We start from the raw sequence: 18,788 nt of genomic DNA, 5'->3' as shown, positions 1-18,788 counted from the left end.
TTTGGCCTCCTGGTCAGAAACGCGAGTGGCATGCGTCTTGCCATAGCTTTCCACAGCTTTAGATGAGCAGCTGTTTGCCGCCTGCGTGTCTAGCCCCTCTCTGACTCCTACAGGGTCACACACCTACCGCAATCTCCACTACCATAAGTAGCAGCAGCCAGTTCAGTATCATGATGTAACATGATGGAGCATTTTCTCATATGCCATGCCAGGCCGATGCAAATTATTAAATGGAGATGTACCGCCAGAGAGTCAGAATAACCAGATTCAGTCCTACCTGGGCTGTGGCCTTTCTCTAGTGCATACCATGTTCCCTGACCCCATAGACTATCCCAATATGCTCTCTCTGTACTGTCTTGTCCAACCTCCAGTGTCATCTCAGAGAGGGTCTTCAATGCAGCAGGTGGTGTTATCACACCCAAACGGACAAAGTTGTCCTCCGCCAGTGTAAAAAACATCACTTTTGTCAAAATGAACAAGACACGGATCCGTAAAGATTATCACGCACCTGCGGCCGATGCCAATGAATAGATCTGCCATTGCTGATAATGCCCCATCATGCCACTGTCTGCCTGCCATTATATCCCATACCATATATGGTTGCTACCACCATCACCCACATCTGCTACTCCCCACTGCTAATCCCCGTACTGCCACTTCAATTACCCCTACTGCCAACATTACTACTATTCTACTTAGTAGCCACACACACGTCTACTGCCTTGTCTGTTCTATGCAGTGCTGCTACTGCTGCCGCTAGTATTACAGCCCCATGCCATTATTACCCTACTCTTTCCACACTGCATTGCTTCCAATTTTTCCAGGCTTGTTCATAACAAGCCACTGTTTTTCTGACACACTAATAGTTGTGTGTGTATTAACAGTGGCAGTAATCTGCCATTATAAGGGCATCATTTTTGGACACCATGTGTGTTTAATTACCCCCCCCCCCCCCGCGATACGGGGAACAATTTTTGAAAGAGTTCTAATATAAAAAAGCAGGACAAATATGACAGCACAGTGTGTTTTTATGCAGGCCGTATGTTAATACTGTCAGCCATGTGTTTACCCATAGCCATATAGGTCAGTGCCACTCTGATCAGATTTGCTATTACTGTCATTGCATTAAACAACTTAAAGAGTTTATCCGAGTCTAAAAAATGCCCCCCCCACCCGTATGCCTGGGCCCCTCACACTGCATCTACTTACCTGATTCCCCGCTCCCTGCGCCGCTCCTGGTCCCCTCACCACCACAGCTGCTTCTCCCCATGCACAGAGGAAAACATTTGTTGTCGGGGGAGAGAAGCCAATGGCAGGCGGTGACAGGGACGAGCCTCCCTAGCATCGTGGGTGACACTAGGGAGGCTCGCCTCCATCACTGCCTGCCATTGGCTGCTCCCCCCGACACCGGATGGTTTCATCCATGCACGGGGAGAAGCAGCAGCAGTGCAGGGACCAGGAGAGACAAGGGGAACCAGGTAGATTCAGTGTGAGAGGCCCGGTATATGGGAGGCATTTTTTTAAGTCTCAGATAACACCTTTAAAAGTGATGGGGGGGGGGGGGTTGCAAAAACGGGAAAAAAGACAGAAAGACAAGATAGAAAACAATCTGAGATCTAGCTGACCTCAGAGTGTCATACACCAATTTTTAAGACAATTGGAGCGCTACTAAATAGTGGTAGAATCGATTTGGACACATCAAATCTTTTGAAAAACTCAAGAATCGGACATGAAATGAACTTCAAGAAGTTTGCTCATCACTATAACAGACCTTACGAGGGCCACAACAGTGGTGGAGAAATGGTTGTACTTTTGTTTGTTTGTGGTTAGGAGGCACAAGGTTGGATCAGTAGGCGGCATGTCCATTAGACATTCCATTAGACTAATACTCTGGACTAATGTAACACCAGTGGTGAGCTTATCAAAGAAATAACATGGGGAACAAGCCTGGAAGTACTCTCCACGATAAGTCTTCCCTCCACTTCCTCATGTACAGAAGAATGGAAACAAGAGAGGACATTCAAAAATATTTAGGAAATTCTTTGTAAAGTTTTCAAAGGGGCTTTTTTGGTTTTCCAATATCAAGGAATCCCCAAGTAGTGACATTTTATGTACATGACTGAAGGCCCTTTCACCTCACAGCAAGAATTTATGACGAATTATGAGTGAGTTTAAGTCCTTGATAAATGTTAGGCTATTATCGACCACAGCTGTTGTTTCAGGTGGGACCAACCTAATGTAGTGTATATGGGAAGCTCCCAACATCATCTGTCAGGGACAGACAGATTGTATGACCTGAATTTCAAGCAACCGCCAGGCATCTTAGAGTTGCTTTCTCCTCTCTCCCCACACACATACAAACGCATACTGTCAAACTCATAGGAGCAGTATTATAGTAGTTATATTCTTGTAGATAGGAGCAGTATTATAGTAGTTATATTATTGTACATAGGAGCAGTATTATAGTAGTTATATTCTTGTACATAGGAGCAGTATTATAGTAGTTATATTCTTGTACATAGGAGCAGTATTATAGTAGTTATATTCTTGTACATAGGAGGCAGTATTATAGTAGTTATATTCTTGTACATAGGAGCAGTATTATAGTAGTTATATTCTTGTACATAGGAGCAGTATTATAGTAGTTATATTCTTGTACATAGGAGCAGTATTATAGTAGTTATATTCTTGAACATAGGAGCAGTATTATAGTAGTTATATTCTTGTACATAGGAGCAGTATTATAGTAGTTATATTCTTGTACATAGGAGCAGTATTATAGTAGTTATATTCTTGAACATAGGAGCAGTATTATAGTAGTTATATTCTTGTACATGGGAGCATTATTATAGTAGTTATATTCTTTGACAATTTTCTTTTTATTAAAGAACAAAAGCAGCAAAAGCATACCATCACTGAATAAGCAGTACATACATCAGCTTACATCATACACCTGATAACCTGCACAGTCACATATGCTTAACCACACTAAGGCGTATATCGCAGTGTTGACCAACACCTGTAAATATACATCATGAAATGCTTTATTACATACAATCAGTATGCTCCTAATCTGGAGCTGCAGCCTTGAAACAGATACACACATGGCTCTTGACGCTCCAAAAGTTGCAGCGCGATGATCTGCAGTAGAAGCAGTAGAATAGAAGAGAACGAGGGGGGGTGGAAAGAAGAGGAAAAGTAGGGTCAGGGCTAGGGGAGAAGGAATAAGGGAAAAGGGCAGGGAGGAAACCATAAGGAGAACAACAAGAACAAGAACCTATCCACGAAGTATAGACAACTGAAATTTTCATGTGTTACACAATCGCAATACCTCTGACAAAGATCGCTGACACTATGCCGATCGCTACTTGCAGGTAAGCACGCGGTAAGTGTAAAGTCCGCTCGCAGCCGAGTCGGGTCCCCGGGCAAGTCATCTACATACCTCCACAGCTGCCCTGTGAACCCAAAGCATACTACTTGACTCCCCTAAACATGAACCAAGGGGTCCACAGTTTCATGTATTTGGCGTGGCTCCTAGCCTCCCAACTCGCCAGCTCCTCCATGCGGCATATGTGATCCACTTTTGTCAGCCATGCCTCTACTGTAGGAGGCTCGGTGCTTAGCCACTGTTGTGGGATAATCACTCTGGCCGCTTGGAGCAGTTGAGTAGTCAAACATCTCCTCGAGGGCGAAAACGAAGGAGTTGGGAGCCAGAGAAGTACCAGGGTAGGAGGGGCCTCAACCGTGCTCCCCGTAATCTTCCGTATGTTGGACAGAACTCCCTCCCAATATGGGCGAATCTTCGGGCAGAACCAGAAGATATGTGACAATGTGCCCGTGTCCTCCAGACACCTCCAACACCGGTCATCCTGTCTCATACCTCTGACATATAGCTGTTTCGGAGTTTGGTACCATTGGGTCATAACCTTGTAGGAATGTTCCTGAATCCTGGTGCAGTTAGAGAACCCATGTGAATGTGCGTGCATACGCATGATGTCTGTTTCACTCAATTCTAAATTCAGCTCAGTCGCCCAGTGCCTCGCATATTGCGGTATTCCAGGAGTGCGGGGACTAACCAAGGCCAAGTAACACAAGGATATCAGTTTGCGAGGGACGGTCTCGGCCACCAGCAATTTCTCAAACCATGTCTGTGTCGTACTATTGCTATTGCTCCCTATAATCAGTTTAGAGACAGAGTTAAGCTCAATCAGCTCCAGGAAGTTGCATGACCGCTTAAGGGAATGAAGCGGGTGATCTTCCTCTAGGTCTCCAGACGCCATGGACAGAAATTCCTCCGCCCTATATTTACAAAGTTTAAGCCATACCGGTGCAACTTGCCTCGCTTTTGGGCGTGTGGCGAAAGGGAGCAGATCTGCTGGCATGGAAGGGGAAGGGTTATTCAGTAGATTATGCGTTTTGTTCAGCTGTTGTATTACCGATGCCGTTCCCCCAAGTAACACTTGTGTACTAAGGTTGGAGGTATTCAGGCCCCAGAGACCCGCCCTCTGTACTGCTGTAAGTTGCGTAAGCTCCATCTCACTTCCCCAAATGCGATATTTAGGTGCATGCAATTGAATCCACCTTTTCAAGTGTATAACCTGGTAGTAAAGATGCGCATCCGGCAGCCCAAATCCCCCCGTGTTCCTCCTCTGTATCAGCTTACTATGGGCTATCCTAGCAGTCTTTCCTCCCCACAAGAACGCTCTAAACAGCCTCCTAACATTGTTAAAAAAGGACATGGGGATAAATATGGGTAGCATCTGAAGGACATACAGGAGCCTAGGCATTATAAAGGCTTTTAAAAGATTTTTCCTCCCCATCCACGACACATACGGGATTTTGAGCGAGTGGAGCTGCGTCTGTATCTCTTTAAGTAGAGGGCTATAATTCAGAGAGAAAATCCGATCCAAACCAGCTGGGAGTTTGACCCCTAGATAAGAAAGGTGAGAGGACTGCCATATGAACGGTGTCGACTCTTTCAACACAGAAACCATAGGTTTCGGCGCCGAAACATTCATAGCCTCCGATATAGTAGTTATATTCTTGTACATAGGAGCAGTATTATAGTAGTTATATTCTTGTACATAGGAGGCAGTATTATAGTAGTTATATTCTTGTACATAGGAGCAGTATTATAGTAGTTATATTCTTGTACATAGGAGGCAGTATTATAGTAGGTATATTCTTGTACATAGGAGGCAGTATTATAGTAGTAATATTCTTGTAAATAGGACGCAATATTATAGTAGTTATATTCTTGTACATAGGAGCAGTATTATAGTAGTTATATTCTTGTAAATCGGAGGCAGTATTATAGTAGTTATATTCTTGTACATAGGAGCAGTATTATAGTAGTTATATTCTTGTACATAGGAGCAGTATTATAGTAGTTATATTCTTGTACATAGGAGCAGTATTATAGTAGTTATATTCTTGTACATAGGAGGCAGTATTATAGTAGGTATATTCTTGTACATAGGAGCAGTATTATAGTAGTAATATTCTTGTAAATAGGACGCAATATTATAGTAGTTATATTCTTGTACATAGGAGCAGTATTATAGTAGTTATATTCTTGTAAATCGGAGGCAGTATTATAGTAGTTATAATCTTGTACATAGGAGCAGTATTATAGTAGTTATATTCTTGTACATAGGAGGCAGTATTATAGTAGTTATATTCTTGTACATAGGAGCAGTATTATAGTAGTTATATTCTTGTACACAGGAGGCAGTATTATAGTAGCTATATTCTTATACATAGGAGCAGTATTATAGTAGTTATATTCTTGTACATAGGACAGTATTATAGTAATTATATTCTTATACATAGGAGTAGTATTATAGTAGTTATATTATTGTATATATGGGCAGTATTATAGTAGTTATATTCTTGTACATAGGAGGCAGTATTATAGTAGTTATATTCTTGTACATAGGAGCAGTATTATAGTAGTTATATTCTTGTACATAGGACAGTATTATAGTAATTATATTCTTATACATAGGAGTAGTATTATAGTAGTTATATTCTTGTACATAGGAGGCAGTATTATAGTAGTTATATTCTTGTACATAGGAGGCAGTATTATAGTAGTTATATTCTTGTACATAGGAGGCAGTATTATAGTAGTTATATTCTTGTACATAGGAGGCAGTATTATAGTAGTTATATTTTTGTATATTGGAGGCAGTATTATAGTAGTTATATTCTTGTACATAGCAGTATTATAGTAGTTATATTTTTATTTGTACATAAGGGGTAGTATTAAAGCAGTTATATTCTTGTTTAAAGAGATCAATATTATAGTATTTACTGTAAATTATTTAATATAGAGGAGTTATTGTGGTAGCAGTACTTCATTATTTTACTTAGGAAACACAATTATGTCCTGAGGGATGGGACTGAATCCATAAATGCAGCAGTGATGATAATCCCTTACATGCCAGTGTTTGCCAAGATGTAATGTCAGGTCCATGGAAGCTGTAGATACACAGAAACCATGTAATGCCAGGAGCTGCCAGCACCCAGTCTGTAGATGCACAATTAATTACATCATAACCGGCAGGAATACTCATTCTAAGTCACAGTCCATAGGAAGGGCCTTCTATTTCCCCAGGGCATGGGTGTGGTGTCTAATCTTTACCTGTCTTATGTAACCTCATCAAAAGTGGCATTCTTGGCAGGAGACGAATTTACTCTAGGGTATTATTACTACTCATTGACAAGAATTCCCTTTTTTTTATCCTGTGTCATCTCTTACTGACTCAGTGGAGGAGACTGAGAGGAAGATAAGACTTATATGGAGCATATGCAGTCCTGTCTTCCCCATCAGCTCTGACTTTACATAGATAAGAATCGTAAACCAATGCCAAAAGGTTGGGGGAGTTCTCTCAGATGGTCACAGAGGTTGTTTACAGGGGCTAACACCAGAATCATGGGGTCTCAATCCCCATCCAAAACTAGTGAAACAAAAAACAGGAGCACTGTGCAACAGAACATGATCTATCTGTCTATCATCAGTGGGAGAAAATTGGGTAGGGTTGGGAGATGAGCACACATCCAGGGTGGGGGTATAAGGTAACTTTGAGGGATGGGGACACATCCATGGTGGGGATATAGGTGTATCCATGGTATATCAGGCTCCTCTCAGTCTATGGCAGGCAGTAATATATTGTGCTGCAATTACCGCGGTGTTCTCCTCTTCCCCCAGCATTATGGAGAGTCTCTCTTTCTCCTCCATGGAGGTGAAGTCTGGTGTCACGGACGTACCTACCTTTGGAGGAACAGGTAGACTCAGTACTGACATTAGTTCCAGGGTCCTATGAGGGTGAAATAGGATTCTAAGTACCCGGTGTATGAACTTGCCTACCTTTTGGGGTCTGTTCATACTGGTAGTCTGTCAGGACAGGAGTTAGGGTTTTCTCTAGGAGGTGTCCATCTTCCTTCCCTAGTTTCCAGGCCTTATTCCGGTATCCCCTTTCTCTCCTATGCTTCCCCTCGTATGCTCGGTGTGGTGTTTTCCTCCCACACACAAGCGTGACATTATAAACCGCCAAAACCGTAATTTTTGCTTGTTTCAGTACAGCCATGGATATTATTGCTGCACTGGCCGGACAGCTGCATGGACTGTCTTTGGAGGTAGCTGACTTCCGCAAGACCACAGGCTGCTGGTCCTAGAGGTGGTGGTGGTTACCAGGCCTGTCTCGAGCCTAAAGTTGCCCTCCCAGACAGATTCTCTGGGGGAAGTGATAATTTCATTTTGTTTAGGGAGGCGTGCAAGTATTTTAGGCTACGTCCACACTCATCTGGGGATGAGAATCAGAGAGTTGGTGTGGTTATTTAGTTGCTTATTAGGGACGCTCAGTCATGGGCTTTTTCTCTGCCGACCGGATCGCAGGCTCTCTGGTTGGTGGATGAATTTTTCAAAGCTCTGGGTCTCATCTATGATGACCCCGATCGGACCTCCCTAGCCGAGACCAAGCTGCGTTGCCTTCGTCAGGGAGAGCGTTCTGCTGAGATCTATTGCTCTGAGTTTAGGAGGTGGGCTACGGATACTGAGTGGAACTATCCGGCTCTCTGTAGTCAGTTTTGTCAGGGATTATCAGAGAGGCTGAAGGACACTTTGGCCTTTTATGAGAATCCTGAGTCTCTGGAAGCCGCTATGTCTCTTGCAGTACACATTGATAGATGCCTAAGAGAGAGATCTAGGGGTCCCCACTTTCAGGACGTACTATCACATAACGTATTCTCTTCCTTTGACACTTTGGGTGAAGATACTCCTGGGTTTATGTCTGAGGATGAACCCATGCAGTTAGGGGGAGCTACTCCTGGATCCACTTTTAAGCATACTGGTAATAGGAAGGGAGTGTGTTTTTTCTGCGGACAGAAAGGACATTTTATTGATTTATTTCCATGCATTCAGCCTCAAAAAGAAAAAAAGGGGATGTTTAATTCCTATCTGACTCTTGTAGGGATGAGAGGAGAGTCAGAAAATGTGCATTTGTCTTAGTAACCGATTTCTCCTGACTGCTGAGGTAGTGCTAGAGTCCAAGACTGTGGGAATTGAGGTGTTTATCGACAATGGGGCAGAGGTGAACCTGATTGGTGCTCAGTTCGTCCGTATGCATGGGTTGTCTCCCAGTGCATTTGAGAATAACATTTCGATTTTTGCTATTGATTCTGCACCTCTAACTCAGAAGTGTTTATCTCAGATGGTGCATGATATCAGATTAAGAGTGGGTGACTTTCATCAAGAATTTATCTCGTGTTTTGTGTTGGAGGGTCTACCTGCTCCTTTGGTTCTGGGTTTACTGTGGTTAAGCAAGCACAATCCAACCATCGATTGGCAAGCTAGACAGATTCTGGATTGGGGTGATTATTGCATTAATAATTGTCTAAATACATCTTTTTCTGCTTTAACCACTAAAACATTACCCTCTTTTATATCTGATTTTGCCGATGTATTTTCTGAGGTGGATGCCAGGATTTACCTTTGCATCAGGAATATGATTGTCCTATCAACGTTATTCCCGGAGCTAAGTTGCCCAAATCTAGGTTGTTTAACCTTTCTGGACTCGAAAGAACGGCCATGAGAGAGTATATTACTAAGGAGTTTGACTAAAGGACACAGAAGACCTTCCAAATCTCCAGTGGCAGCAGGGTTTTTCTTTGTTAAAAAAAAGTACGGAACTCTTAGGCCATGTCTGGATTTCCGTGAGCTCAATCAGATTACTGTCCGTGATCCTTACCCCCTTCCTTTGATTCTTGATTTGTTTAACCAGATTGCTGATGCCAAGGTGTTCTCCAAGTTGGATTTAAGAGGGGCATATAATCTGGTCAGGATCAAGTAACGGGATGAATGGAAGATGGTTTTTAATACTCCTGAGGGTCACTTTGAGAACCTGGTCATGCCTTTTGGGTTGACCAATGCTCCTGCGGATTTCCAGCATTTTATGAATGACATTTTTTATCACCTGGTGGGGAGGTTTGTTGTCGTGTATTTGGATGACATACTAATTTATTCTCCAGACTCATAAGGATCGCTTTAGACAGGTGTTACAGATCCTAAGAGATAATAAATTGTACGCAAAATTAGAGAAGTGTGTTTTTGCTGTACATGAGGTGCAATTCTTGGGTTATCTGCTGTCATCTTCAGGTTTTCGAATGGATACAGAGATAGTCCGTGCTGTATTGGACTGGGATCGACCCGAAAATCAGAAGGCTCTTATGTGGTTTTTAGGGTTCACCAACTATTACCGAAAATGTATTCAGAACTATTCAACAGTGGTGAAACCCTTAACGGACATGACTAAGAAAGGGACGGATGTTTCAGTGTGGTCTGATGCGGCGTTGCGAGCCTTTTCTGCGGTTAAGGAATGCTTCACTTCTGCTCCTATATTGGTGCAGCCGGATGTATCACAACCTTTCATTGTGGAAGTTAAAGCATCCAAGGTGGGGGTAGGAGCATTTTTATTGCAGGGCCCGTCACCAGGTAAATGGCGCCCACGTGCATTTTTCTCTTAAAAACTCTCTGCCGCAGAGAGAAATTACGATGTGGGTAACAGAGAGTTGCTGTCCATTAAGTTGGCTTTTGAGGAGTGGCGTCATTGGTTGGAAGGGACGATTCATCCGATCACGGTGTTCACAGATGACAAAAATCTGGCTTACCTGGAGTCGGCTAAACGACTGAACCCGAGGCAGGCCAGATGGTCTTTGTTTTTCACCAGATTCAATTTGATTGTCACTTATCGTCCTGGGGTTAAGAACATCAAGGCAGATGCCTTGTCACGTCGTTTTCCTGGAGGTGGTGATTTTGAAAATCCGAGCCCGATACTGTCGGAAGGGGTGGTGATATCCGCTCTATACCCTGACCTAGAGGTGAAGGTGTTAGAGGCCCAGGGAGATGCACCAGATTCTTGTCACTCTGGGAAATTGTTTGTTCCATCAGAATTGTGTCATAAGTTGTTTGAGGAACATCACTGTACGGTTCTTACGGGACACCCTGTGAGTACATCCACTGCCGAACTCATCTCTTGTAGATTATGGTGGCCGGGGTTGTGTAAGTATGTTGAAGGCTATGTGTCGGCCTGTAGTATCTGTGCACGTGCTAAGGTGACACATACTCGACTTTCTGGATCTCTACTTCCATTGCCCATCCAGCCAAGACCATGGACTCACTTGTCTATGGATTTTATTAATGATCTGCATAATTCGTCTGGAAATACAGTTATTCTGGTGATAGTTGATCGTTTTAGTAAAATGGTGCACTTTATAGCATTGCCTGGCCTACCTAATGCTAAAACACTTGCGCAAGTGCTTGTTGACAACATTGTAAAACTTCATGGCATTCCCTCTGACGTGGTCTTGGCTCATGGGACTCACTTTGTGTTCAGATTCTGGAAGCATTCTGTACTCAGCTGGGGGTACAACTGTCTTTTTCTTCTGCTTTTCATCCTCAGACGGAGCACACTAATCAGAGTCTGGAGACTTAAGATGTTTTGTCTCTGAAAACCAGAAGAAATGGTTATCGTTTTTGTCTTTGGCAAAGTTTGCTATAAATAATCGTAGACAGGAGTCCATGGGTAAGTCGCCGTTTTTTTGGGGCATATGGTTTTCACCCACAATTTGGTATATTCTCTGGTTCGGATACTTTCGGTATCCATGAGGAGGAACGTCTTTCGTCATCATTGTCTTCTATATGGTGGAAAATTCTAAATAACTTGATGAATATGGGCAACAAGTATAAACATGTGGCTGACAGGAAACGTACGAATGGTCTGGACCTAAGTGTGGGTGATTCTGAGTGGCTGTTCACAAAAAATATTAAGTTGAAGGTTCCTTCTTGGAAGTTGGGTCCAAGGTTTATTGGTCCATATAAGATCACTCCCATTATTAATCCTGTAGCTTTTCGTCTTGAATTTCCTCAGGCTCTGAAAATTCATCATAATATGTTTCACAAATCTATGTTGAACCTTTGGAGTTGCCCCCTTTGCCACCTGCTCCTGTCATGGCGGACGGCAGTTTGGAATTCCAGATCGCCAAGATAATTGACTCTCAAGTTCTTCGTAGATCTCTTCAGTATCTTGTTCACTGGAAGGGTTATGAAACAGAGGAGAGGATGTGGGTATCGGCATCTGATGTGAATGCCAGTCGTTTGGTGAAAGCCTTTCACAGGTGTCATCCGGATAAGGTTGGTCCTGGGTGCCCAGAGGTCACCCGTAGAAGGGGGAATACTGTCACAGATATACCGAGACATACCGACCTTCCCGCAGCAGGTGGCTGGAGATCTGTGAGACTGGCAACACTTGGTTTGATCTGACATATTTTCCTTTTGGATCAAATGACCTCTGTGTTGTTTCTGGTGCTTGCCACACCTTCTTTCCCCAGGTGTGGCTATTGTGGCGATTTTACCTTCTCTATTTATTGTTGTTTCTCCCACTATGCTATATGGTTTATAGCTTCTGTTGGACTTGTGGTTAGCTTGTGTTTGGTTCTCAGCTGAGTTCCTGGTGCTACCAAAGCCTCATTGAAGATAAGTGTTTCCTTTCCCTTTTTTGTATTTTGTTTATATACAGTATATGTGTGTGTTGCCTTTTCCTGTTTGTCACAAGGCCTTAGGGAGACTCCTGTTTGTCCTTCCCTTTGGAGGAACAGGTAGACTCAGTTCTGACATTAGTTCCAGGGTCCTATAGGCTAAGATAGGATTCTAGGTATACGGTGTATGAACTTGCCTACCTTTAGGGCCTGTTCATACTGGTAGTCTGTCAGGACTGGAGTTAGGGTTTTCTCTAGGAGGTGTCCATCTTCCTTCCCTAGTTTCCAGGCCTTATTCCGGTTTCCCCTTTCCCTCCTATGCTCGGTGTGGTGTTTTCCTCCCACACACAAGCATGACATCTGGGCCGAGATCAGACAGTCTCCTGAAGTTAGCGTCCCTCACTGCTGAGTATTTGGGGCACCGCAGCAGAAAGTGAGCCTCATCCTCCATGGCCTCCTGGTCGCACTGCTGGCACAGTCTGCTCTCCCTGGGCTTGTACCTCTGTCGGTGTCGCCCAGATTCAATGAGCAGGCTGTGGGCGCTCAGTCTGTATCTGCTCAGAATCTGTCAGTCTCTGGGGTTGGGGCGTTTATCCAGATATGGGGCAAGTTTGTACATCTATCTATCTCCTATCTATTATCTATCTGTCTAATATCTATCTATCTTCAGCAGTATTACAGCCTGGCTTTCACCATGTACCCGCCGCACAGTGATACTGGTGACTGATAGCACCTTCTCTGACCTCCACCAGCTCCAGGGGATTAAGGTTAGCAGTGTGCCCGCTGCTCTGTACCACACATAGTTGCCAGGCAGGAGCAGACAAGTATGCCTATTATGTCTAGCCCGGATCAATGACGATATAGACCTTACATAATGGCTGGCTTGTAAAGTGGCAGTGAGGGGAGAGGAATATAATCACGACGCTGCTCCACCTTCTATAACATACTCATTATTACTACTCTGAGGAAGCTTGATATTTATATAATCAAAGGGCAAACCGTGTTCTTGGCACCGACACTATATTTTAACCCTTAAAGAGCTAAGGTGGCATGGACGTCAGCAACCCAGTTATATCCTATCATGGTAGAACCTAAGCTTACCTCATCCTGAGCGCCTTGACTTATGAACAGAATGCCAAAATTGCAGTGAAGACTGACACTTAACTACAAAAAATGCTACTTGACTCCCCCATTGTCATGTCTGTTTAGACTGAGGTGTTATTTAATAGGGGACATCGCGGGCACAGAAACGTACAAAATAAAACCTTAGGACAGTGTCTCCCCCTCCTCCCCAACACATTTGTATCAGATCTCAACGGAATCCGAAGGACCCCCCCATAATACATGAAATGTCATTGGGCAGCTGAAAGTGATCAGAAGGCCGCAGAAGCTGTGGGGCCGATGAGAGTTGTAGTTGAACATTAGCTAGTACCTACAAGAGATACCACTGACATCATAGAACTTGTCCTGGAAGAAATGCTATGACTTGTAGTTCTTCCGTGAACGGCTGTTATAGACTCACATTTATTATGATGCCCAACTTTTTTCTGGCAAAGACATTTTAGCATTTGCCAACTCATGACAACAAAATGATGGGACTTGTAGTTCACGAATACTCAAACTTGTAGAGAACACATTTTCATCTCATATCTCTCTATTATCTATCTATTATCTATCTATCTATCTATCTATCTCATATCTATCTATCTATTATCTATCTATCTATCTCCTATCTATCTATCTATCTATCTATCTATCTCCTATCTATCTATCTATCTCATTTCTATCTCCTATCTATCTATCTATCTATCTATCTAATATCTATCTATCTATCTATCTATCTATCTATCTATCTCATATCTATCTCCTATCTATCTATTATCTATCTATCTATCTATCTATCTCCTATCTATCTATCTATCTATATATCTATCTATCTTCTATCTATCTAATATCTATCTATCTATCCAATATCTATCTATCTATCTATCTATCTCCTATCTATCTATCTATCTATCTATCCAATATCTATCTATCTATCTATCTCTCTATCTCCTATCTATCTATCTCCTATCTATCTATCTATCTATCTCCTATCTATCTCCTATCTATTATCTATCTATCTATCTCCTATCTATCTATCTCCTATCTATTATCTATCTATCTATCCATCTATCTATCTCCTATCTATCTATCTATCTATCTATCTATCTCATATCTATCTATCTATCTATCTATCTATCGATCTCCTATCTATCTATCTATCTATCTATCTATCTATCTATCTATCTATCTATCTATGAGTTGTGACTACAGTTTCTGGTGCAGACACAGTAAGACATTGGGATTCCCACCGTTATACCCACACATAACACTTTGTGATATTACAATGAGTGGAGTCATATAGCAAACTCAGCTCTGCACCATCACTTTTGCATAATGCTACTGTCTAATTTGATAAGAATACTGGAGGCAGGTAGTAAGAGTTTCCGGCTGCTCCTATCGTCTCCTGTAGCTGCAGCCCCTTACGGCAGAAACCCTGAGTTTGATGTAGCTGAGCTAAATGTGTCATCTGTATCACTGCATGTCACTATACCATTTACGCACCTATACACTGTGCATGAAATCTGAATAGTCAGTGCCAGGTGAGAAATCCATCTCGGCTACATCTGCCATCTTCAGCCACCGTTCCCGGCTCCTCCACATCAGGAAAGTGTTTGATGCAAATGAATGGACATGAACCATAGTCATCTCCTCCTGCTCTTATCTCCTCCGGCTGCTGAAGTGTCTATGACACAGGACAGCATCCCTATGATACCGCCGAGACAGGCTGGGCAGAAACCGCCTCGCTGCACCAAAACAGCACCACAGATGTAGCAGAGCTGAACTTATCACTTCACCTTTTACTGATCAGATAAGGGTAACTTGCAGTCATAAGCCCATGGAGATAGCAGGAGATGGAGACCATGATAGGTTCATTCAGCACCCCTACCTCAGACAACTTCAGCTCTGCTACAACTAGCAAACAGTATGATGCAGTGAACATACACTATTGCTTTAGTTGACAATATCAGATATCGGACAATACACGGTTGTGTAGTATAGTAAAACATGATGGGCACATAACATGTCTGCATGAGGAACCACTCTGAAGTGCACGTTTAGCAGAGTTGAGTTTGTCATTTGACATAAGCATACTATATTGTCTTATATTGCTGCCACTCATATTATGAAACCCATATGGCACTTACTGCAATGCGACAGGTACAACAAGGTACAATATGGACTTACCACCAGTATAACCAGTATAACCCATAGTACATAAAACACATGATGGAAAACCAACTCAACCACAACCAACCGTGTCCAATACTAGAACTCCAGGAACCGGCCGTACGGAAGTAAGCTCCACCTGGGTGTGATAGTCGTGTGTATACATTCCTGTATGTATCATTTCTTGGTATGTATTATGTAGGAACTATGAGAAGGCTACTTCACACTGGCGGCAGAGTGATCCGGCAGCGGCAAAACGTAAGCCAACTGATGGCATTAGTAAGACTGATCAGCCTGAAAAATGCATTGAAATGCCGGATCCGTCTTTCCGGTGCCATCCGCCAAAACTGATCCGGCATTTATTTTTTTCACCTTTTTTTCGGTCTGCGCATGCCAGTATTTTGAATGCCGGATCCGGCACTAATATATTCCTATGGGAAGAAAATGCCAGATCCGGCATTCAGGCAAGTCTTCCATTTTTTTTTTTTTAAACCGTAACATGCTGCGGTTTTATCTTTTGCCTGATCAGTCAAAAAGACTGAACGGATTGCTCTCCATTCAGAATGCATGGGGATATGCCTGATCAGTTCTTTTCCGGCATTGAGCCCTTTTGACGGAACTCTGTGCCGGGAAAGAAAAACGCTAGTGTGAAAGTAAGCTTATATGACTGCTGCGTCTTTGTATGTACGTACAACTTATTGCTTTATATAAATTCTTGTGTATGTACAGGCGAAACTCAAAAATTTTTAATATCGTGCAAAAGTTTATTTATTTCAGTAACGCAACTTAAAATTAGAATTTTGTGAAAAGGTCCAATATTCTAGGCTCAAAGTGTCACACTCTAGTCAGATGATTAGTCCATACCCCCTGAGCAAAGGGGACCTGAGATTGTGACTTTGGGGTTTCATAAGCTGTAAGCCATAATCATCCAAATTATACCAAATAAAGGCCTGAAATATCTCGCTTTCCATGTAATGAGTCTCATGTGTTAGCTTTACTTTTTAAGTTGCGTTACTGAAATAAATTAACTTTGCACGATATTCAAATTTTCAGAGTTTCACCTGTATATGAATTTTTGCAGATATGCATATACTGTATGAATCCTTGCATGTATGTTTATGTACTGTATGTATGACATTTTTCATGTAGATAGTCTTACATGTGGGCATGCATACGTTTCGGTGTATGTGTGTATGCATGAGCATGTAAGTGTAAATGTATGTATGATTGTTTAATCTATGTATAAATCCTTGGATGTGTATCTGTATTCTTGCACACATACAGTATATGTAGGACTTTTTAAATGTTTGTACATATCTGAATTCTTATCAATATATAAGCATGCTGCACCTACAATATATACTGCATGTATGATTTTTTGTATGTGTATATGCATGCATGAATGGCTGTGTGTACTGTATGCATTTTTCACATGTATGACTATATATACAAGTCTTGCCTGGGTGTATGAACACATTTTTATATGTATGCAGGAGCATGTACCTGTGGATTCTGCTATGTATGTACGACCAGCACGACAGGTAGTATAACATGGACCATACCAACCATGACACAAAAGCAGTTCATGCAGTACATAACAATGACAATGATTATACTCATGATGACCCTTGGGCTACTTACCTAGGGGCAGCACGATGAAGAAGGGCAGCCAGCACAGAATAAATACCCCCACCACTATGGCCAGCGTCTTGGCAGCTTTCTTCTCCCTGGAGAATTTGATAAGTCTGACAGAGAGTGAACTCCTGAAGGTATGTCCCTTGGACCTGGAGCTGGCAGTAGACTCCCCCATGACACTACTTCTGCAATGGATCCTGAGGACAACTTCCATGGACTTATTCCTTTCCTTCTTGACCCCAGCTTCTAAGCTCTTGGTGGTCCTTCTGGCAACTATATAGACTTTGAAATACATGAAAAGAATGACCAACAACGGTAGGTAGAAAGAGCAGAGGGAAGAGAAGAGGGCATAGCCCGGTTCCTGAGTGATGTTGCACTGGCTGTCATCTGCTGGTGGAGGTTCCTTCCATCCCAAGAGAGGTCCAATGGAGATGACCATGGAAGAAACCCACAGAATGATGAGAATGACCACAGCCTTCTTCTCAGTCATGATGGTTGGGTATTTCAAAGAGTACTTGACCCCTACATACCTATCAATGGATATGATACAAAGACTCATAATAGAGGCAGTGCAGCAGAGGACATCCACAGCAGCCCAGATGTCACAGAAGATCCTTCCAAAAGCCCAAAAACCGAGAACCTCCAGGGTGGCAGAGAAAGGCAGCACTGTGGTACTGAGCAGAAGGTCAGCAATGGCCAGGTTGATGATGAAGTAATTGGTCACAGTCTGTAGCTGCCTGTTGCATGCCACTGACAAGATGACCATGATGTTGCCCACAATGGCAAACAATATAAAAACAGCCAAGACAATGCCAACACTCAGTGCCTGCAGGTCCAAGCCATCAGCCAGAGAGGTCCCGTTGACTGTCCCATTGCCACCAAACAGGTGGTCCTCCTGTTCTGAACGGTTCCAGAAGCTTTCATTGATCAATAAAGTCATGTTAACTCAGTCTCATCTCCATGTAAGAACGATCCAGGTCTCAAACTCCTTGCAGAAGAAGCCTCGGGCATGATGTCCCTTTGAAGATGTCTCCACAAAGCCCATTCTTTGCTAGCACTCCTTGGTACCCCATGCCTCAGGAGATCTTCTGCCTCAGACAGGCTTCAGGAGGCACAGGAACTCACAAGAAACTTTTGCAGTGTGGTGCACCTCCCATGCCTGACATTGTGTCTGAAGCTGCTACTTGTCTGAATCAACAACAGCAGGGATTGCAGCAGCTCCTCCCCAGTGTGAGCCTAATGATGCTTCAAAGCCCAAGTGGGTGCAGGAGCCCTGTATGACCTGGTGTTTCCTGGACCATCTAGCTGACTCCACTCTCCATGGCAGAAGCTCAGGGCACTACATGGGCTCAGCAGCTGAGAGTAGCTTTGCAAAAACTCAGACTGCATGGACAAGGAAGCCTCATTCACTTTGGCAGCCAGGTCTCCTCCCCTCGCTTCCCTCGATAGCTGCTGTTCTTCAAGCCATCTGAATGGCTCTTGCATTCTGCTCAGCCGCCGCTAGAGGTCAGCAATAGGCTTGAGTTCTTGCTACTTTGTTACAGATCAAAGCTGTTACTTTGTTTTCTTTAATACAATTTTTTTTGCAACTGTTTATTTCTTTGCTACAACATCTGATCCCACTTAACCTGCTCATATAGTTCCTTTGTTTTTGGGAAAGTCAATGTTCCTTGCTAATGATACCCTGAGAAGCTTATGTTTTCCACAGTGGTTAATTAGGATGCTTGAGTTTAGATATTTTTTTTTTCTTCCACCTCCAGGCACTTTTTGCTACTGTTGCTCGTCCAGTGGCTTATAGATCTGAACTACTGATCTCTATTCAAAGCTTCTGCAGCCACAGGTCC

General features: G+C 42.9%; 1 protein-coding gene across 1 annotated transcript in view; it reads right to left on the bottom strand.

The window, feature by feature from the left end:
• ADRA1D (adrenoceptor alpha 1D) overlaps positions 1 to 18,307 on the bottom strand; it is a 160,715-nt gene extending 142,408 nt beyond the window's left edge. The window contains exon 1 of the mRNA XM_044295321.1: positions 16,951 to 18,307. Within this exon, the coding sequence (XP_044151256.1) occupies positions 16,951 to 17,884 (934 nt within the window). The 5' untranslated portion in view covers positions 17,885 to 18,307. The remainder of the gene's footprint in view (positions 1 to 16,950) is intronic.
• Positions 18,308 to 18,788: the final 481 nt, after the last annotated feature.

The sequence above is a fragment of the Bufo gargarizans genome, chromosome 1 (genome assembly GCF_014858855.1).
Source record: "Bufo gargarizans isolate SCDJY-AF-19 chromosome 1, ASM1485885v1, whole genome shotgun sequence".
Lineage (NCBI taxonomy): Eukaryota > Metazoa > Chordata > Amphibia > Anura > Bufonidae > Bufo > Bufo gargarizans.
The sequence above is the reverse complement of the archived record's forward strand: the minus strand, read 5'-3'. Positions and strand labels throughout refer to the sequence as shown.